Consider the following 23,178-nt stretch of genomic DNA (forward strand, 5'->3'; position numbering starts at 1 on the left):
AGGAAGAACTGTATTTGAGGAGGAATAATGATAATAGTAGATAATATTGATATATCACCCTAAGATCTACAAAGCAATTTGCATACCTTATCTCTCTTGATCTTGATAACAAACCTCTGGAAAAGGTACTATAATAAATATGTCTATTTTCTGTATCAGGAAATTCAGAGCTGACAGACTGACAAGCATGGTTGGTCACAGATTGAGTGGTGCAGTTGTATTGAAGTTGGTTTTGATACTTATAAGAATAGAATAGAAGGAACTAAATTAACATAAAAGAACACAGAACTTCATAATTGATGGGAAAAGGTAGCATTAAAGATAACCCCCAAATTGACTCCAGAGGCTTGGGTGAATGGTAATACCACAGATAGAAAGGAATGTTAAGAGGAGTGAGGTTTAGGGAATAAAAATAGCCTTTTTGGGGGGGCAGTTGAGTGTTGAGATACTGGTAAGATATTCTGATGTAGATTCCTGAAAAGTGGAACATGTGAGTTTGAAGTTCAGGAAACTGATGAATTGATTTAGAAAGTTTTCTGTGTAGAGATGATCACTGAACCAAAGCAGTCTAAACCAAAGAATGCTAAGAAAGAGAATGCTATCAAGGATATGCCTTTAAGGCTTGCCCATCCACATTAAGAGATCATGAAGAAAACAGGGAGATAGAAATAATGGAAGGTAGGGAAAGAATTGAGAAAGTGGAATTTTTGAAGCCTAGAGAGAGGCACTGAAATATATAAAAATATGGAAAAGTCAAGTTGAGAAAGTTAGAAAAGTGGCCATTGGATCTGGTGATTAAACAATTTTAGTAGGAATGGTAGAGATGGAAATTGGATCTCATGGATAATGAGGTGCGAAAAGAGTTAAGGGTGCCATGTGTCTAAGCCAGATGGAATAATTTGGTATTGACAACTTTTTAAAAATGTATTTTTGTTCATTCTGTTACACTTTCCCAATTACATGAATTTGTAAACATTTTTAAAAATTTTAAGTTCTAAATTCTCTCTTTCACCCATCCCAATCCTGTCCTTGAGAAAGTGAACAATTTTGTATTGATTATGCATGTGAAGTATAGACAAGTTTTGGGGGTTTTTTTTGTCAAGGTAGTGGAGTGAAACAGTGGGGGTGAAATGACTTGCCCAAGATCACTCAGCTGTAATTATTAACTGTCTGAGGTCAGATTTGAACTTAGATCCTCCTGACTCCAGGTCTGGTATTCTTTCTACTACACCTAGCTACAAATTAAAAAAAAAAAACCTTCGTGGTAACGGGTAGCAGAGAAAGAGGATGATAGCTGGATGACTTAATAATGGTGATAATGATGATAGTAGCTCACAGTGCTTTAAGGTTTGTAAAATACATATTTTTGTCTCATTTAACCCTCCCAATAAGCCATTTTGCAAATGAAGAAACTGAACTGAGAAAGGTTCAGTGACTTTCACATAACTAATGAGCTCCTGAGACAGAATTTGAACTCAGATCTTCCAAGTCTATCCCTCTTCAGAATTCTTCAGAATGCTTCTAAAAGGTTCAAAGGGCATTATTATTTTTTTAATATTGGAATGACTTGATCGTGTTTCTAGGAAAATGGCAAAAAGCTAGTTGTGAGGGCAGATGTGTAATGGAACCAGCTCATCTTGACTCTCAAAAACTGATTGTTAAATTTTCATTGTTCATTGTTCCTTGAAAACCAGGAAACATTACAAATCAGAGCTTGGTTTAGTTTGATTGTTTAAACTTAAGAATATGTTGGAGAAAATGTTCATAATGCAGATTAAAATTTAAAATGTGTCTTGTACACATTTGGCAGCTGGGAATGGGGGGGGCACAGGGGGAGTAGAGATCCAATTATTAAACACCCTGGGTGAGGGAGACTGAATATGCCTAACAGAGTGAAGGATGACCCTAGATGTCCTAAAGTAGAGGATGAGATAAGGGTGCAGATAAAGTATTAAGTTTAGTAGTGAGTTTATTATAGTTCTCACAAGACCAGATTAAAGGAGGAGAGAGTGAACATAATGAAAAGTTTTCAGGCAGATCCTTAGAGATCATGTCAAATGGCCTGTCTGCTCAGTAAAGTAGGATTCTAGGCCATTTGCTAAAAGTGTTTCAGTAAGTGTTGGTTAGGAAAAAATGGTCTAGAAGCAATAGGTGAGAGTAGCAGGCATGCCCACCTTTCTCCTGACCTTGTAAGTCACTCTTAGGGGCTAGGGGGCACAGTAGATAGAACACCAGCCCTGGAGTCAGGATAGACCTGTTCATATCCATCCTCAGACACTCAATACTTACTGTGCAACCTTGAACAAGTCACTTAACCCCACAAGAAAGGCAGCTAGGTAGCTCAGTAGATAGAGCACTGGCCTTGGAGTCAGGGGGATGGAAGTTCAAGTTTACATGGTCTGTGTGACCATGTAAAGTCACTTAACCCTGATTGCCTCACATCTAGGACTATCTCCAGTCGTCCTGATCCACTTCTGGACACTGGACTGGAGAAAGTGAAGGCTGATGGATTAGTACAACATGCCCTCACTCAAATCCAATTCATGTGCTCAATCATGGTGTCACCTTCCTAATGTCATGGTCTTCTTTGAGTCCAAAACATCACCAGCACCATCATCATCATCATCAAGTTAGACTTGCAGTTGCAGATGATGTAGTGTCCCTCAAAAATGAGTCTTGGTTAAAGGAGAAGTAGAAGAACTGTTAGTTAAAAAGCTTAAGAGAGAGGAATGTTGCTTTACAGATCTGTGGAAAAGTTCTGAAATAAGAGGACTTAAGAATGAGGGTAAGAGAATTCTGGTGATTTATGGGTCAAGTTAAAGGGAAAAACAGAATGAAAATCTTGAGAGTTTATTGGTTTTTCTCTTCAAGTCCCCAGTGCATTGTACATTAATTTTTTAATTTTTTCTTTTGTTTTTACGAATCTCTCTCTCTCTCTCTCTCTCTCTCTCTCTCTCTCTCTCTCTCTCTCTCTCTCTCTCTCTTAATCTGTTTGGGGAATTTTTTTTTCCTTAGGTTTTTGCAAGGCAAATGGAGTTAAGTGGCTTGCCCAAGGCCACACAGCTAGGTAATTATTAAGTGCAAGAGACCGGATTTGAACCCAGGTACTCCTGATTCCAGGGCTGTTGCTCTATCCACTGCGCCACCTAGCCGCCCCCAGTGCATTGTACATTGCAAAAGCTTAACTTTCAAATCTATCATTAAACATTAAAAATGATTACAAATTCCAGCTAACTGGAATGTGGATGGCAGTTTAGCAGAAGCTATTGTGAATGACCTGCTTGCATCTAAGGCAGAGAGATTAAATGACTTGGATTAAATAATCAGAATGACAGAAGGAAAAAATAGTCTATGGACATAGCTTTAATGCACCCCAAAAGTCAAAATAGAATTGTTTATAGTTTGGAATTTCTTTGGGATCTTCATCCCCAGGTTTATTGCTATGGGTTTCTCTGGATGGGCAGGCATTATCTGGTCCTTCTGGTGTGAGGGCAAAGGGACCCTTTTGGTAGATTTTATAAAAGAGTGGGAGAAGTACCTAATTGAGATGGAGGTCAGGGAGAGGTACCTCTCATGATTGTTATCTGGACTAGAAATGTAGAGGAAAGCTGTCACTAGAGTAGTTTATGACAAATGTAGGCTAAATCAGAAATCAGTTGTGAGGTCTGTGCCTGTAAATTCATTGCAGTAGGGAACTCTCCACTGAAGAAACTCCTTCTGCCAATACTCATTTACTCCTTCTCTGCCCCCTAGAGTCTTGGAGAGTTGTCCTGAGCATTGAGAGGTTAAATGAATGGCCTAGTCTGGACAGTGTCCTCCTGAACATGATGGGAGTGCATCCAGAGCTTGCTTACTTTCTTTCCACTAGGACCATTCTCTTTCAAGACCTAGAGCAGGAATAAATCACCTGGTTTACAAATAAGAGCAACTGAGGCATTTGAAGGAATCTCTAAGGCTCTGCAGAGCTAGGAATAGTAGGAATATGCAACAAAGATTAACAAGGTCAGGAGAAAGGTTTGGACTTGTTGCTCTCACCTACTACTTCTAGACCATTTTTTCTACCAACATCTTTCGATAACATCAAATGAATATATCCTTTACAATTTTAAAATATCTTGTACCATTGTTTTTCCTAGAGGAGAATGCATCTGACCTGTGCTGCATAATCTCTTCCCTGGTGCAAGTGATGATGGACCCCTACTGTAGAACCAGGGTTGGCTTTCAGAGCCTCATCCAAAAGGAATGGATAATGGGTGGGCATTGTTTCTTAGATCGGTGCAACCATTTACGCCAGAATGATAAAGAAGAGGTGAGTTTCTTGAACTATTTCTGGGTTTTACCTAAGGTAGTTCTCAGTGGAAGGATAACTTAGCACATCAGTGTAAGAGCTCTACTGGCAAAAGCTTTTTGAGTTGGCCTATATATTAGAAAAGGATCATTTCATTTCCTGGTTACAGTGAAAACTTGAAAAATTCTATTAAAATGATTTGTAGGTGAAAAAAGACATTAAAGTGATCCTCTAGAGTGTAGAAGCATCTGTATTCATCAAACAAGCCTTGCCATGGAATGGTCTTCTTGTTTGGAATTTTCAAAATTAGTTAAATTTTATTGAGTGACATCTACCAGAAAATAATTGCTGGTTTTAGTGTTTTATTTGCTCTTTGTAGCCAAAAATATTTAAGAGTGCACAGTGTCTTAAAGAAAAAAGTAAATGACAATAATGAAGAAAATTTTGCCTTACATATAAAAAGCAGAATATTAACTTCAGATCACTATCTTATTTTGGTGCAATAACATTGAACACAGTTCAAAATAAGGCTTCAGTGAAGATGGGCCTTTGATGACCCAAGAATTTTAATAAAATTGGAAAATATGTTCCTAGAAATTGTACATTCCTTTAATATCTACCTACAGCATGATCAGATGATTCAATCCTGTGGAAAGAAATGGTGAAAATCGCATCCCTGCTTTTTTTTTTTCAGTTTGCAAAACTAAAAGGAGTGGCTTATAGCCTCTGATTTTTCTACAGAAAATATTCCCCAAGTCTGTAGCATTAACAGTGCTTGTCACAGCTACCCAAGAAACATGGGACAAAGCCTCCTGCCTTCTTGAGGCCCTCTGTCTTCTAGGGAGCCCCAGACCCATGCATTCATATGCACTAGAATGCTGAGCCCCTGTAATGTCAGAGTTGCCTCTCCCCTCTGTGACTGCTCTCTTCTGTCTCTGCCTGGGATGTAATGTGGTCTTCTTTTCATTTAGGTTCCTGTTTTCCTGCTCTTCTTAGACTGTGTTTGGCAGCTGCTGCAGCAGCATCCCCCAGCTTTCGAGTTCACTGAGACTTACTTGACAGTTTTGTCAGATAGCCTGTACATACCTATCTTTAGTACCTTCTTCTTCAATTCGCCTTATCAGAAAGATATTAATGTGGTAAGAGTCTCTATTAGAATTTTATTGTCTTTGCTGACGCTTATCATGCCATTTTTTTTTTTGGTGCCATTGCAGTCCTTTATTGTTCTTCATGGTATTAAAAGGGTGGGCCTAAGCTTTTTCATTCTATCCTTTATCTGCTCTTAAACTGATCAGAAAGCATAACACATTCATATTTGAAATAGCCAAGTGGAAATTAAGGAAGTAGAACAAATTTCAAACTACCCTTTAAGTTTCCACTTTTATAATCCATAAGTCTTCAATGTTTCTTAAGGCCTGCCCATTGGAATCTTAGACTACAACCCTACTCTTTTGCCCCAAAGTTGGCCTTTCCCATAACAAATTCATAGAAAACTTTTACATTTTTATAAAAGGCTTTTTTTTTAACTACCCTGTGAAGTTAGGTGATTTAAGTACCATCCGCACTTGTATATGAGGAAATTGAGGCTTAGAAATAAAGTGACTTGCTTTAGGGTCACATGGTAAATATAAGGGCTGGAATTTAAGTCCAAAGTCTCTCCTGACTCTTAAATCCTAGTTCTTTTTCCACCATGGTGTACTGTCTCTCTATAAAACATAAGAGAATAATTTTTCTTCCTCTGGATTACTGTAGTCTTGTGTAAATACTGAAATGCCCATTCATTTTAGTTAAAACTCCAAGGTTCTTGAAATCCAGTTCTTGCACTGTTTTAGCAAATTTTTTTTAGTGATTAACTTAATGAAAACAACCTATCCTACACATGTAAATGACAAATGAATGATAAATATCAGGGTAGTCATCATTTCTGGAAAGGGAACCTTGGGGTTCTTACAACATTTTCTTTCTTCTCAAGAGTTTTGCCATGTTCTGTCCCACCCTTGGAACCAGTATGATATGTGCTTGTCTTGGCAGGGAAAAGAAAGCCAGGACTCACAAAGCAAGCCTTTGAGTCTCCTCACCGTTTGGGATTGGTCTGTGCAGTTTGAACCTAAGGCTCAGATTTTGCTCAACAATCCTCTTTATGTAGAAAAGCCAAAACCAGACCGAAGCCAGCGGAGAGCACCACATTTTAAAGTAAGATATTTATATTTATGATCTTTCTTGTCTACTCAGCAGTATATGGACATAATGCCATAAAGAATTTTTATATTATTTATAACTGATATTAAGATTTGTTATGATTTCACATCCAGAGACATCTGTGATATTGCTCAGATATAAAAGACTGTTTGCATTTTGAAAATCAGACTTTTGTACTGTGTTTCAAAATGACTTTGAAACATAGTCATTTGGCACTAAAAATGAGATTCTTCCAGGCAAAGCCAAATAAACACATATTTAACAAGAAGTCATTGTCAGTTTAAAGTATAATTCCCAAGATATAGCTTACGTATTGGCTTTTGTGTATTATTTTGGCAACAAAAATGAATTTGATTCTGTTTTACTAAATCCCCTGAAGTATCCGTGACTTTAAATGTTAGCCAGTCAGTAAACAGTTACTAAACATTAGCCTCTATGTGCTAAGCAGTGGGGTATAAAAAGAAGCAAAAGTCCCTGCCCTCAGGTAGCTCACAATCTAATGACATGCAAATAAAATGATACAAACAAGCCATTTGCAAGATAAGAAGAGAATTAGCATCGAGGTGAGGGCACTAGAATTAAGGGGCATTGAGGGCGGCTAGGTGGCGCAGTGGATAGAGCACCAGCCCTGGAGTCAAGAAGACCTGGGTTCAAATTCGGCCTCAGACACTTAATAGTTGCCTAGCTGTGTGGCTTTGGGCAAGTCATTTAACCCCATTTCCTTGCAAAAACTTAAAAAAAAAGGCATTGAGAGGGCAGCTTGTTGGCACAATGGATAGAGCATGGGCCTCAGCATGACCTCAGATACTTAATAATTACCTAGCTATGTAACCTTAGGCAAGTCACTTAATCTCATTGCCTTGCAAAAACAAAACAAAAAAAAAGAGGAATTGGGAAAAGCTTTCTGTAAAAGATTAGATTTTAGTTGGGATTTAAAGAAAGGAGGTCACTAGTTAGATCTGAGGAAGTAGAGCATCCAGATGTTAGGGACAACCAGAGAAATGCCCAGAGCAGAGAGAGTGTGTGTGTATGTCTTGTCTTTGGAACAGCCAAGAAGTGGGTGTCACTAGATGAAAGAATATGTGTTGGGGAGTAAGGAATAAGAAGATTGGAAAGGTAAGAGGAGGGTTAGCTTATGAAGGGTTTTGAATGACAGAAGATTTTGTATTTAATTCTGGAGTCAATAAGAGTTCTGTAGAAGTTTTTGAGGAGATGATGTGGTTGGGCCTGTGGTTTAGGAAAATCATTTTAGTGACTGAATAATAGATGAATTGGAGTGAGAAAAGACTTGAAGCAGGTAGACCCACAAATAGACTACAACAATAGTCCAGACATGAGGTAACTAGAACCTACACCAGAGTGATGACAGTGTTGGAGGGGAGTTGTTGCAAAGGTAAAATCTGCAGACCTTGGAAACAACTTGACTCTAGTGGATTTGGGGAGTGAAAGAGAGAAGTCAAGATGGCACTTTGGTTGCGGGCCTGAGGACTGTGAAGATAATGTCAGAAGTAATAGAGAAATTAGAAGGAAGAAGGGTGGGTTTAGGGGAAAAGATAATGAGTTTAATTTGGAACATCTTGAATTTATTCAACATATCTTTGGACATTCAGTTAATGATGCAAGATTAGAGGACTGCAGGGAGTTTGGAGCAGGATAGGTAGTTATGGGGATTGTCAGGGTAGAGATAACAATACATCCATAAGAGCTGATGAGATCACCAAATGAAATGAGTAAGAGGGAGAAGAGAGAGAGAGAGCCCAGCTTAGAAACCTCAGAACACTTAATGTTTAGGGGGTGTGATTGGATGAGGATCTAGCAAAGTAGACTAAGAAGGAGTGGTCATAGAATTACGAGGATAAGGAGGAGGCAAACCAGAGAAGAGAGTTTCAAGGTGGAGAGAGTGATCAGCAATGTCAAAGGTTGCATGGAGGTTGAAAAGGAGGATTAAGAAAAAGAATTTGACATTAGAAACTTCATAGAGAGCAGTTTCAGTGATTTAATGAGATCAGACACCAAGGGTTAAGGCAGAGTGAGAGGAGAGAATTGAGGTGCTTATTATATGTAGCCTCTTTTCAAGTTTAAACCAAAGGGCAGAGATCTATGGAATGATAGTTAATAGGGATAGATGGACCAAGTGAGGATTTTTTTCAGGATAGGGCATATTTGTAAGCAGTTGGAAAGGCATCTGTAAACAGGAAGAGATTAAAAATAAGAGCAAAGATATCAGAGGGGACAATATCGAAGGGAATAGAATGGAATCTCTTGAACAGGTAAAGGGTTTGATTAACCTTGGTAAGAAGTAAGGTCATAACTCAGCCTATTAGAAAGGAATGGAGAAGGAGATACTGACAGAAAGAATGAGTGAAATGAAATGCGGTTGAGGGGAGAAGAGGGAATTTGCAGTGAATGATGTTGCTTTTTTTCTGTAAAATAAGAGACAACTTTCTCCACTTGAGGAACCATAGGAGATTTGAGAAGTCTGGAAAGATTTGGAAGAGTTGCTTTGGAGAGTGGAATGAGTTGATAAAGGAAGTATATAATAAGATTACTTAGCAGAAATAAGGGCCCAGTTGAGGTTGTGTAACAGATTTGTAGTCAACCAAATCAGGTTTGTGTGATTTTTCTCCACTTTTGTTTATTATGTATGTAGGTGCGAAGTCAATGAATTAGTGATTGGGATCTAAGGCAGTCAGTGAAAAGACTCAGGACTAGGGATTCAAGAGAAGACAGTGTAGAGTTGTATTGCTTCACCAAAGGGTCAAAAGGGGAGAAAGAGAAGAACAGTGGCTAGTGACCTAAGAAAGAATTGAGAGGTTGAGGAGGTTAGAGGTCATGGTGTAGATGAAGTTATGATTTGAGAAGTGAAGACAGAGGCATGTTAAAATTTAAATAAACTTTTATTGATAATTTTTGCTTTTATATATTTCCAAAATATATCCCTCTCCTTGTAAAAGCTGTCCCTTTTTGAAAAAGTCTGGCATTAGCTCTAATGTAATCCAAAGAAGCAATTACTTTCTGATATCTATTTTTGAGGGCCAAGCTTATTCATTATAATTTCACTGAATTTTATTTTGTTCTTTGTTGTTTAAAACCAGCATTGTCATAGTCTTTATGTATATTGTTTTACTGATTCTTTTTACTATATTTTGCATTAGTTTTGCATTAGTTTATATAAGTCTTAGCAGAATTTTCTATATTCATTATATTATTTCTTACAGCATAGCAATTTTCCATTCTATTCATGTACCAAAGCTGTTTAGCTATTCTAAAGGCCATTTTTCTAATTAAAGTATGTATTTAAATGTAGATCGCTTTCTTTTTCTCTCTCCAGGTCATTTCACTTTGACTATACATGTTTGTCCTAGTATATTAGTCCCTGAAACACTTCCCCAAAAGAGGAAACAGCATCATAGACTTTTACAGTATAAAGAGTAATTCTTATATGATTTTTCTGTCTCATCACATTCAACTTAGATCAATGTATACCATGGAAACAATAGAAAGACGAACAGACTGCCTTCTGTGGGGGGTGGGGGGAAGCTAGATTGGGGGGGGAAATTATAAAAATTTTAAATAAATAAATAAATTTTTGAGTAAGTCATAGCTGTCTCTTCATCACAGGAAATTGCTTCCAAAAATGCCTCATAGAAATGGAAGTCAGTGATCACAAAACCGTTAATAAAATTTGTGCTGCTATTGCTGTTTCTTTTGTTAAGTTTAATTCTAGTAGAATCCAAAACAGGAACTTGGGAGCTTAACTTGGCTCTCATGCTTGTTCCTGCTTTGGCAAAAGGAGGTCTTTCAGCGACCTATTTGAAATAAGTGTTAAGAGTTTAGACTAGGGACGGCTAGGTGGTGAAGTGGATGGAGCACCAGCCCTGGAGTCAGGAATACCTGAGTTCAGATCCAGCCTCACACACTTAGTAATTACCTAGCTGTGTGGCCTTGGGCAAGTCACTTAACTCCATTTGCCTTGCAAACACCCCCCCCCCCCAAAAGAGAGTGAGTTTAGACCAGATTGGACCTAGACTTGAAGATCTAAAACTACAAACCACTCCATTTTCTTTTGAATAATAACTATCACATGTTTTAAAATTTGTAAAATATTTTCTATACAGTATCTCATTTGAGCCTCCCAATAATTCTGAGGGGAATAGGAAGGGAGGGTGTGAATTCTACAGATGGTATTATCTTCCCTTTTACACATTTAGTACATGTGTGAGGCAGGATTCAATCTCAAGTCTTTGATTCCCAAGACCAGTTTTTCACTCACATCTATTTAGGAAATAAACATTTATTAAATTATTTTCCAGGTCTTTCAAAGGTTGTTAATAGGCTGAATATGGCATTTTTTTTTAACATGGCATTTCTTATACTTCCATGACCTTATAGGCTTCGGCCCCAAAACTGGATCTGAAGACAATCCCTCCATCTATGGAAATGAAACAGGCAAAATGCTGTTTCATTTTGGTCTTTTTCCAGAAACCATTTGTTCTTTAGTGCATAATGCCCCCTGGTGGCCCTCCAAAGACCTTGTCATGACTGCCTTGGAACCATAACATCTTAGAATAGGGGACCCAGGAGAGTCCTCCAAACTGAACCAGTCTGACCCTCTCATTTTTCAAATGAGGAGGATGTGACCAGACTTTAGCTCACAGTTCTTCTCAGGTTTCACTTTTCTAAATCCTCTCTTCACCACCCTTGCAAGAGTCAAGTGTCTGAGGCTCTTCAGACTTGATCAGAGAAAAATTTTGAGCAAATATAAGTTTTCAAGTTGTATAGAAAAAGAAATTTGGGGGCGTCTAGGTGGCATAGTGGATAAAGCACCAGCCCTGGAGTCAGGAGTACCTGGGTTCAAATCCGGTCTCAGACACTTTAATAATGACCTAGCTGTGTGGCCTTGGGCAAGCCACTTAACCCCATTTGCCTTGCAAAAAACCTAAAAGAAGAAATAGAATATAAAGAAAAAAGAAATTTGGAGATCAGGATTCTAAGGCCTTTAGATATCACATGTTTTTTAGATAAACACAGAAATGAGGAACTTTTGAGTGGGAAGGGATTTTACAGATTGCTTTTCTAACCCCCTCATTTTACAGATGTGAAAACAGGCCTAGCTATAGCTAGTTGTGGTAGGGCCAAGACTAGATTCTAGTGTCCTTGAGCCTTCTGTTGTTCAGTCTATCAAACCATAGATGTTTCATTCCTCAACATGATCAGCAGTCTTCAAGTTGGAGAGAACTAGTTGAAACCCTTCCTCCATAGGATTCTCCTTTTCAGTACATCTGCCTGGTGATCATTCACCTTTGTCTTTAAGAGCTCCAGGAGGGGAAGCTTCCTCCCTTCCTCCTGAGGCAACCTGTTCTGCTTCTGTGGAGTGCTAGTTGTAAACTGCTCTTTTTTTTTTTTTTTTTTCTTTAAATCTAGGCTAAAGTGATCTCTTCATAATTGCAACCTGTTGATCTTTGTTCTTTCCTTGGGGGTTAAATGAAACAAATTTAATCCCTCTTTCATTGATAGCCTTTTAAATGATAATAGCTGTCCCTTATTCTTCCCTCCCTCCTTCCTCCCCTCACTATTCTTCTTTTGAGATTAAATATCCCCAATTCCTTACTTAATCATTGGATTGTAGAGATGGAAGGGAGCTCAGATTATCTAGACCCATGCCCTTTTTTTACAGATAAGGAAACTCAGATCAGAAAAGTTAAGAAACTAGCTCTAGCTAAAGTGGAATTATATGTAACATAATTGTGCATTATAATCTATAGCATATCACTATTTTAAAGTGGGAAAGGGAAGAGTTTAAGGAAGAAAACTTTACAAAATGAATTTTGAAAACTATCTTTACATATAATTGGAAAATTTAATTAAGAAAATAAAAGTAACTTGCTGTTGATCACACCCCTGGGAGAACTAAGAAGGCTTAGATTCCAAATTCAGCACTTGACATGTCAAAATTGTTATCCACACCAGTCACTGTTGTATGAACCTGTAGTATCAATATCTTTTGTAAAATGTAGTGACTAGAAACAAACATCATACTGTGGAAATAACCCTTTCGACCCCTACATATATATCTCTCTCTTTAAGAAATAAAAAAAAAAAAGGTACACTGGATGACAGGTACTTCCAGTTATAACAATTTAAAGTACCGTGATCTGTTTTGAAAATTGGCATATAAAATTGTTTTCAGTTAACTTAATGGTAAATTAACAAAGTATATTAATTTATGGTATTGTGTAGGTAATCTGAACTGCACTTTGGACCCTTTTAACTTATCCTCACGAGAATTCCACTCACGAAAGTGTATATACCTGTCTGTACCTAGGTTAGAAGTAAGGGGGGATCATTCAAGGTGTTGGGGATCCCTGATCCCTCTCTTACCAGCACAGACACCTAACTCAACTCTGGCTTTCTTCTTTTTCAACTGACTTACCAGGAATATCCATACTATTGTATTTTAATAATTTTTATCCATAAGTGGCAATTTTGATATTTCTTAAAACAGGCTTCAGCAATATTACTTTTTGTATTTTATGCCATCAAATATCTATGTTGTTTATTAAACAAAAGTATTTGTGTCTCTCTTAAAGCATCAGCGACAACTTTCTCTACCACTTACCCAAACTAAATCATCTCCCAAAAGAGGATTTTTCAGGGAAGAAACAGACCACTTAATCAAAAACCTTCTGGGCAAGAGAATTAGCAAACTAATTAATTCTTCTGATGAACTTCAAGACAGTTTTCGAGAATTCTACGATAGCTGGCACAGCAAAGCTGTTGACTATCATGGATTATTACTTCCTCACATAGAGGGTCCAGAAATCAAAGTCTGGGCCCAACGCTGCCTGCGTTGGATTCCAGAGGCTCAGATCCTAGGAGGTGGCCCAGTGGCCACTGTGCACAAAGTCTTGGAAATGATGGAAGAGGTTCAGAACTTGCAAAAGAAAATTGATGAGAAGCACAACAGTCAAATGGCCCCTCCCCTGGATACCCTTTCACTACTCAGGAAGCCTGTCCGTCTGTCTTCTTTGTTCCCTTTTGCTTTGCTCCAGAGACATTCCTCTAAGCCAGTCTTGCCCACCAATAGTTGGAAGACTTTGGGAGATGAAGAAGACTTGGCCAAACAAGAAGATGAGTTTGTTGATCTAGGTGATGTGTGACTTCATTTTTTTTTTTCACTCGTTCGGAATCTATGAAGAAAGGAGGAACATTGAAGACTATAATGAATGTCAAACATTTTGTCACCAGACCCTAAAATGTATCATTGTATGGCCTAACCTGGAGAGGGTTTTGTGATTTCAGCTATGTTATCTCTAGCTAGGTGATTAAGAAAAGGGTTAATGAATAATCAAAGACTATGCAACTGAAACTATCTCTAGGAGTGTTGATTGCAAGGTGTTATAACTTGCTACTTGCATAGGATCATGTCCTTTTGTGTAATTTTTACAAAGTAACTGAAAGGAAGATGTTTTATATCTAGATTACAACTAAAGGACTTGATCAATTATTCTTGGTCTTAACACTTTGCTAAAATTCTTTCTGTGCCAAAATTATTGTTACCCAGTCTGTAAGTAGAGTCATTTTCTTATCCATGTAATTTTAAGATACCTCTAAAATGCATTTGTATTAAAGTTCAAAAGATTTATTTAGGGAATGGGGGGGAATATAAAGACGTTTTGGCATACATTCAAACAAAACAGTTAATTGTTGTCTATGTCTCAGCCACTGAAAAGCTGAGAAAATTCCAAATTCTTGACTTTCTGGTCATTCCTTTCCACCCTTTCATCATTTAGCTTCATAGATGATGAAAAGAGCAGATTTAGTAACCCATTTTCATATGCTAGTAGCTATGCATTCTTCTCTTCACCCTTGTTCATTTATTCATCTAGCAAAATGTATTAAGCACCTTTTGTGTGCAAGATGTTATCTCAGCTGCACTTCCTCAATTCCTCTACTTTCTTGGATGCCTTGGTATGCTTATTTCTAGTTGCTTGCTGCTAATCCTACTAATCAAACTGAGGTTTTCTTCAGTTGGTTAGAGGAGCTTCCAATTCCTTTTAGAGAGGCTGAAGTTTTTATCTGAGCCTCCGAGTATTTGAAGCTATAACTGCTTAACATTTCTCTTAGTGTGCATTGGGACTCTAGACCTCTGTTACTAGAGCATTAAAACCCATAGCCTTTTGTGGCAACCCCGAAGTTGTCCTTTGATAATGTCTGTCTCATGTACAGACTGATGGAAAATGATCCTTTTTGGATATGACTTTCACTTAGGAAAGCATTTAAACATTGGAATCAAGAGTTGCTGAATATCTCATAGTACCTCAATGATTTTAAAAGCCATAGAAGAAGCGTGATTTATGCCTGACACCTCTTTTAGATCTGCTGTGTGAATAGTATATTTTTATGCAAAAAGTACACTTTGTAAGGACCATTATTTTGCTCCTGTTGTGACCTGTCAAATTCTACAAGAAAGAAAAAAAATCCCATTTGTTAAGAGAGTTTTAATTAATGTTTCCCTTTTGTACTTATGTTTAAAATCTAACAATAGACCATCTTATAATTGTTAATGTCAGAAAAGCTTTTAATTGCTCAAAGACAGTGACAAAGAATGTTAAAACTGTGTTTGAAGAGTTTCTAAGTTTGCACTGAATCATCTGTATACATACAGTAAATTGTTGACTGTTCTCCCATCTCCATGTTAACTCATGAGCCAGGTTGAATCTATTTAGATGAGAGATGTTGAGACCGGGGGAGACCAGGATCAATGGGGTGGGGAGAGATAAAAATTAGGGTCTCCATTGCCTTATGAGTCTTAGTAGTGAGGATGGTGTTAAGTTTTCAGAAGCAATTTTTATAAGGACACTAGTTCTAGAGCTCCCTTCAGTTACATGGACCTTCTTTCACTAGTACTAACGTCTCTACACAGCTCCATTTTCTCATCCCCCTCCTCACTCCCCAAATACACCATGAAGCTAACTATTTTTGTTGTCATATTATAAAATGAATATTTATACAGTAGCCTATGAAATCCTTGGATTTTTAGTAAACATGCATTCCAAAAATGCTTTGTGTGATGCTTCATGCTCCAGGAATCTTGGTTTAAAGTCACATATCTGTGACTATTGTAATAGTAATCGAATGTGCATTGAAATATTTTTTTATATACTCTTAAAAACTGCAGCCCAGGAAAAGAAGATTAAGCTGTTGTAACTTATAAGGTCATGACAGCTATGTATTTATATTTGAAATCATATTTCTATAACTTGTGTTAGTGTACAAAATTCTCAAATGGGTTTATATATTGTGAATTTTTTATTAAAGATTGAAACATGGAAAGTACTTAATTGTAAAAGTTGAAGTGAAACCTTTTAAAATCTTGTTGAAAATGCTGCACTGCAAGTTTAGAAATGTACATCAATTTATTGTATATAATATGCTGAATTTCTCTTTATACCTCTAAGTTTTTACACTGAATACAAGCTAGCTTTAATTGAATTTAAAATATACCTGTTTTGTGGGTTTTTTGAGGAATAAGCTGTTGAGCAAAATCTGTATAAATTTGCTTTTTATTTTGCTGTATCTACAATTAGAGTTTATACTTGTATCACACTGCATCATATCTGATTGCAGTAATTAAAGCACAGTTTAAAAATAACACCATGTTTTGTGTGATGCATTGTATTGCAGCATGGGATGAATATAATGTTGTTATGCCCTTTGTATTTTTTCCTTCTTTTATTGACCTGAAGAGGCAGACTTTGAAGTTGGAGTCAAAAGTATATGGGTTCAAGGGCAGCTAGGTGGTGAAGCAGATAGATCACTAGCCCTGGAGTCAGGAAAGGAATACCTGAGTTCAAATCCTGCCTCAGACACTTAATAATTACCTAGCTGTATGGCCTTGGGCAAGTCACTTAACCCATAGCTTTGCAAACAAAAAATATGGGTTTAAATTTGAGTTCTAATATAATATTATGCAAATATATTCTGGAGCCAACTCTTCATCAGAAAGCCAGTTGTTAAATCTTTATTGAGACCATTTACACCTCAAGAATTGACAAAAACTAAAGCTTAGGGCTTGATTTATTGTTTTGTTGATTGTATAGATTTAAGAAGATGATGGAAAAACATGTTAACAATGCAAATTAAACAAAAAAGGGTATCATGGGTACATTTTTTTCCCCCAGAGAGCCAACATTTACTAGCACACTGCCCCTTGTATAAAACTCTGAGTTTGGGCAGGTCCCTTGATCACCATGGTTCTCATTTTTCTCATCTCTTAAGATAAAAGGGGATGAATTAGATGATCTCTTAGGTCCTTTGTTGCTTGAAAAACAGAATTTTAAGTCATCAGACTCAGATCTCCTCCAGAACCATCTGAGTCCAATGGCCAGATATGAATCAGAATGACTGGAGATGGTGCTGGATTCTAGGCATTCAGGGTTAAATGACTTAGCCAGGGTCACACAGCTATTGAGAATCAAATGTCTGAGTCAGGATTTGAACCCAGGTCCTCCTGACTCCAGGTCTGGTGCTCTATTCACTGTGCTGCCTAGATGCCCTAGGGTAAAGATAATTGAATGAGTATCCTTAGGTTCTTTAATGTTTTTTTAGGGACCAAAATAACTCACATTTGTACTTAATGATTCAGGAAAATACCATTAATGGGTGCAGCATTAGGGTCCCCCCCTTTCAGTCTGCACCTTTTGCAATTGCTTGCCTTAATAATTTAAAATATTTTATATATATCCTTTTCTCCTCTCCTTATGAAGTATTAGGACATTTTATCTGGTAACAACTTGATCAGTCATGAATAATGCCAAGCAGATGTTTTGAAATTGTTTTTGAAATTCATTTAAACTTTTGACTTAATTATTCTCAGTAACACAATGATGCAAAACAGTTTCAAAGGACTCATGATGAAAAATGCTCTCTAGCATCAGAGGAAAGAACTGATGAAGTCTGAATGCAGATTGATAACTACTTTTCACTCTTTGTTTAAATGGATTTTTTTATTTTTGGTTTTGCTGTGTCAGGCAGAGGAGAATTTTAAAAAAATAAATGTTTGAATTTGTTTTTACATGACATGTAATTGGGGAAAACAAAATATTCATTCAATAAATAAACTTAAAAAGTTTCCTAGAAAACTGCTTTTATAAACATAGTCTTAGATTTTTGGTGTGGATTATTTTGGTTTACCATAATTGACTAGATCTGAACATTGGTGGATTTTTTTATATCCTGTTATTTTGTTCTTGATGCTTTAAAGTACAAAGATATGGAGCATATAAATACATGTTTATAAAATCTTTTTAGACATTTAATGCTGCTTGCCAGCTTTTCTAGCCCTTTAATAGAAAATGAATTAATTTAGAAAGTAGAGTCTGTAAATGTCAGAACATTTGGGTTGATCTCTTCCCTCCTCACAGTTTGGAATTTTTGAGACTTAACTATGATCTTCTCAAAAGGTTTGAGGGAGGAGGGCGGCTAGGTGGTGCAGTGGAAAGAGTACTGGCCCTGGAGTCAGGAGGACCTGAGTTCAAATGTGGTCTCAGACACTTAATAATTACCTACCTGTGTGGCCTTGGGCGAGCCACTTTATCCCATTGCCATGCAAAAACCTAAAAAAAAAATAAAAATAAAAAATAAAAGGTTTGAGGGAAATTAATGTTGCCCTTTATACTAAAAAATCTGAAATAAAAAATGGAACTTAAAAGTGGTTTCAGTGAAGCAAGCAAAGCCAGGAGAACATTATACACTTTAAGCAACATTGTACTATGACCAACTGTGATAGACTTGGCTCTTCTTGGCATTGTAGTGATCAAAGACAATTCTAAAAGACCTATAATGCAAATGCATCCAAATTCATGTACATCCAAACTGGCATCTGAGTATCAGCATTCTATTTTCACTTTTTTTTTAGCATTTGTTTTTCTCATGGTTTTTCCCTCTTTATTCTGATATGTTTTTCATAGTTTGACTAATATGGAAGCATGTGTATGGTATATAACCTATATGAGATTACTTGCTATCCCAGGGTGGAGGGAGGGAATGATGGAAGGGAGAAAATTTTACAAAAAAGAATGTTGAAAATTATATAGAATTGGAAAAATAAATTTAAAAAAATCTTAATATTGATCTTTCTTGAGCATGTTAGTCCCTTGGTATTGTAGTTGTAGTTGCTAAACTTTCTAGTGCTATATGAGCAACTCATATACAAAAAAATCCTAATCTCTCTGTATGGTTGAGGATGAGAGTTAATAAATGGAGAGCCTACTGCCTTACAGTTTCCACCTAAAGAAAGAATTACAGATTTTTCACTCTGGAGTGCTGCTAATTTATTACCTTTATATCCCCAATTTGTCTTTTCCTTTGTTTAAAATCTCATTTGATTTCAATACTTGTCAAATGCAGAAAAAAAGACATTCTTACTCTATAACCTGAGCCTAGATGGATAGTTTATGATATAATATCTCCTTTAAGGCCTCTAGGCAGTAGAGAACTTCAGGGATCCTACCTGGTTACAAGATCAAACAATAAGTATCCAGGGAGTCTTAAAATTGTTCTGAGACTCATTAGAACATTAGGACTGCTATTTAACAATGCATGTTTGTAATACATGTACAAACAATGTTCAAGTTTGTAAACTGGTTTCTGTTTCCCTATTGCATTTCAGTAATCCAATCCTTTTTTTAAATAGAATTCACTATAGAAAGATAAAAAGCAGTTATAGATTAGATTTTTTTCCCATAATCCCTCTAGCCACTCTCTTTTCCAGATCCATCCATATTGAGGAACTTTTGTGATACTGTAAACATTTATATTGATTGTAAGAATAATCAAACTGAGAATAATCCTAGATAATAATAGTAGAATCTTTAAGCTAATTTTATCATGTAAATCTTAATCTTAAATCATGCTGTCTGACAAAGTTAACCATTAACTCCCAAAGGAAAAATGTATCAAACATGTAAAGAATAAATAATTCCTCTTCTGGATAAAATGTTTGCAGTAATAAGAAAGAAAACATTGCCATACTCATTTTGAGAAAAACATGATTCTAATAATCAAGGGAAACTGGGGAAACAATAGATCAATATCACTACTCAAATTTAGTGTTTTTGGTCTAGACATGAATTATTTTTATGGGAATCCCTCAAATATTAGTATAAAAGTGATTAGATAGAAAAAGTCTTCAGCCATGTGTGTATATCTATACATATATATATAATTTTTAAAAACTTATTCACTATATTGGACCAGAAATGCAAAGATGGCTTAACATTAGAAATGATGGTAACACTGACCCTGGAGTCTGGACAGTTATGAAGAAATAGATGTAGCATTGGGCTTGGAATCAGGAAGGCTCAACTTCATGAGATCAAAAATTAGGCCTCAGACATTAGCTGTGTGACCCTGGATAAGTCACTTAACCTTGTTTGCCTCCATTACCTCATCTGTAAAATGAACTGGAGAAGGAAATGGTAAATCATTCCAGTATCTTTGCCAAGAAAACTCCAAAATGGGGTCATAGAGTTGGACAAACTGAACAACAAAACTGGAGTCAGAGAAATGGGGTTCAAATAAATTAAATACTCATGCTCACTGTGTGATCTTGGGCAAGTCATTTAACTCATTGAGGCTCTTGTTTTCTTATCTGTAAAATAAGGGGTGTTGGAATACATGGCTTCTAAGATCCCTTCCAATTCTAGATCTATGATCTTAGGATAATAGATTAATAAATGTAAAAGCAGAATTCAACAAAATAAAGCACTAATTGATATTTACTTAAACACCAAAAGACATAGAAATAAAAATTTCTTCAAAAGGATCATGAATCCAAGAACTAGCCTTATTTGTAAAAGAAAAATACTGAAAGCTTTTCCAGTTAAATCAGATATAAAGCAAAAATGTCTACCATCCCCACTGTTAGAAATGCTAGATATTGTAATAAAGCCAAGAAAGGAAATTGAGGACCCAAGCATAGGTAAAGATAAATTGATCTTTTTTTAGATATGGAGATTACATAAAGATCCTCAAGAAAAACCAGTTTTAAACATTGAGACCATAGATGCATCTAGATGGTGCAGCCTCAAGACACTTAATAATTACCTAGCTGTGTGACCTTGGGCAAGTCACTTAGCCCCATTTCCTTGCCAAAAAAAAAATGAGACAATACCTGTAAAGTGGCAGGTAAATTAGGGTCATTTGTGGCAGCAATTTAAATAAAAGTTCTTTCTGTGAATTGAGTGAAAAGCCTAATCACTTTCTCTCATATATTTCAAGTTTGATATTAAGCAGCAAAGACCTCTTCAAACGAGTGACTGAATAAAACTCCATATCCCCGAGAGAGGAGAGAAAAAGAATACCCATAAACAAAGCTAGAATTTGCAACAAAGTTTATTCAAGGATATTCTAGATCTGACCTAGGCCAGAGATTGGCTGGAGATGGAAGGACACACTATGGTTCTCCAAAAGTTGCATCCAGATTGATGTAGTGGTATAGGATCTGAGTTCAAATCAAGCCTCAGATATTTAATAATTACAAAGTCCTGATTTTTATTTGGCTTCCTGATCTACACTTTTGGAAAAGGCCTCAGCTGTGACTTTAATACATACATATACATGTATATACGTATATAATATATTGCTTCGATGTATGTATCTATGTAAGCATGTATATATCTGTATGTGGTGACTAAAATTGTCTGAGGCTAAGCTTCCAGCCTTTATTAAAGGGTTCATGGGCTCCTTTAATGAATTGAACCTCAGTTGGTCTTAATCTGAGATGCGCTTTTCTTCTGGAACCTACATTTATAAGGTTGGTATCTAGACATATAAGAAAATTTGTCTAGATATATAAGAAAGACTATTTCATTTCCTTTGGTTGACAGGTCAGAAGTCAGATGAAATAAGGAATATATTGTTGACAGCATGGTCACAAGATACGTCAACTTCTCCTTGGGTTGGGCAGGAGGAGTTGGTACAAGCTGTACATACTGACTAGGTGGTCATGAGATGGATGGACTGCTTCTTGGGCTAGGCAGGAGGAGATGGTCCAGAGGTACAAAAATAAATTGAAGCACTTTCCAGGGAAACCACACTGGGCTTTGTCATCTAGATAAGGCAAAACAAGGGTGGAGGGCCTCTAGCTAGCATCCTATGATTACACAGGTGATCTTACCCTGTGCAGTTCATAATGTATAGAGCTTATAATCACTATTTGTATGGAATAATATCAGAACAGAGTGTTTTTCTCATGTATTAGCATGTGTGTGTGCATGTATCTGATTTCTGGTAACTATCATTTTTCAGCTGTGAAATTCTAAGCAAACATCCTTGTTTGCATCATTAAAAAAAGATACTAGGAAATGAATCATGGTAGTCATGGTTTAATAGGCTTTCAGCTACAGAATCTAAACCAACAAAAATCGTCTTGTGCATTACCAAAACCCAATAGGTATTTCTAATACTCCAAGAGGAGGAAAAAAGTAAAGACATTCATTTCATATTAAAAATGGCTTAAATGCATTTAAAAAATCTGAGAATTAATCTAACAAGATAAGTAGAATTAGAAAAAATAAAAACATTTGAAGTCATAAAAATAAGGCAATCACAGTTTATTATGAAAAAAATAAGAAGGGTAGGACTTGTCCTATCAGATCTCAACTTATATGGGGGAGAAAAGGAGGTTTGTGATTTCATCAACATGTGGAATTCCTGTTATGAAAACTACTTGCACTGATGCAGGCTGTCACCTCCTCCAACTTAGAGAATTCCTTCAGTCATTGAGCAAACAAATGACCCCATCCATGGTCATACAACCAGTGTGTCAGAAATATGAACTGAGCTCATCTCTTCCTGACTTCTTGGCCAGCCCTCTAACAATTATACAATATTACAAAGTAGTAATTATGAAAACTGTGGTACTCAATCTTTAAAAGTGAAAGAAAACAGAAAAACAGATCAAAGTGACTTCCTTTTGACTGCTTAAAAGGGCAGAAAATTCATTTGTATAAAAAAAAGAATGAATAATAGACGATCCTGTCCATTTCCTATGTGAATAGTAACTGAAATGTGGGGTGGGGGGGAAGGAAGTATTTTGAGGGTGAGTAAAGGTGATTAAAAATCCATATATGAAGAAAACATTTTCCCATTAAATTGTAAGGAAGGGGGGTGGCTAGGTGGTTAGGTGGCACAGTGGATAAAGCACCGGTCTTGGAGTCAGGAGTACCTGGGTTCAAATCTGATCTCAGACACTTAGTAATTACCTAGCTGTGTGGCCTTGGGCAAGCCACTTAACCCCATTTGCCTTGCAAAAAAACAAATTGTAAGGAAGGACAGATTTGAGTCACGTGACCAACTATATGGCAGTCTAGTCCTTTTTTTCCATCCTCAATAACTCCAAAACTCCTCCAGATAGGATAATGGTGAACCTTCCTTTTGCTCTGGGATCCAATAAGTAATGTCCTTGCTGTTGTTGTAGACTTTGACGGACTGCCTGAATCTAATCATCAATGAAAACCATGACCATTCAATCGAAGAGAGGCATTTGATGTATTCTTTAACTATCCCCACCCCAGCCCCCATGTAAGCAGATTATTTGAATATGAAACATTAAAAAATAAAGATAAATACAACCAGCAAAGAAAGCATATGTAATACACTAAATTACCACCACTCTAGAGCTGATT

General features: G+C 36.6%; 1 protein-coding gene across 1 annotated transcript in view; it reads left to right on the plus strand.

Moving 5' to 3' along the window:
• MTMR12 (myotubularin related protein 12) overlaps nucleotides 1-21,095 on the plus strand; it is a 107,230-nt gene extending 86,135 nt beyond the window's left edge. Inside the window, exons 13-16 of the mRNA XM_074202543.1 lie at nucleotides 4,137-4,309; nucleotides 5,260-5,427; nucleotides 6,320-6,481; nucleotides 13,078-21,095. Coding sequence (XP_074058644.1) covers nucleotides 4,137-4,309; nucleotides 5,260-5,427; nucleotides 6,320-6,481; nucleotides 13,078-13,647 — 1,073 coding nt within the window. The 3' untranslated portion in view covers nucleotides 13,648-21,095. The remainder of the gene's footprint in view (nucleotides 1-4,136; nucleotides 4,310-5,259; nucleotides 5,428-6,319; nucleotides 6,482-13,077) is intronic.
• Nucleotides 21,096-23,178: the final 2,083 nt, after the last annotated feature.

Source organism: Macrotis lagotis, chromosome X, assembly GCF_037893015.1.
Source record: "Macrotis lagotis isolate mMagLag1 chromosome X, bilby.v1.9.chrom.fasta, whole genome shotgun sequence".
Lineage (NCBI taxonomy): Eukaryota > Metazoa > Chordata > Mammalia > Peramelemorphia > Peramelidae > Macrotis > Macrotis lagotis.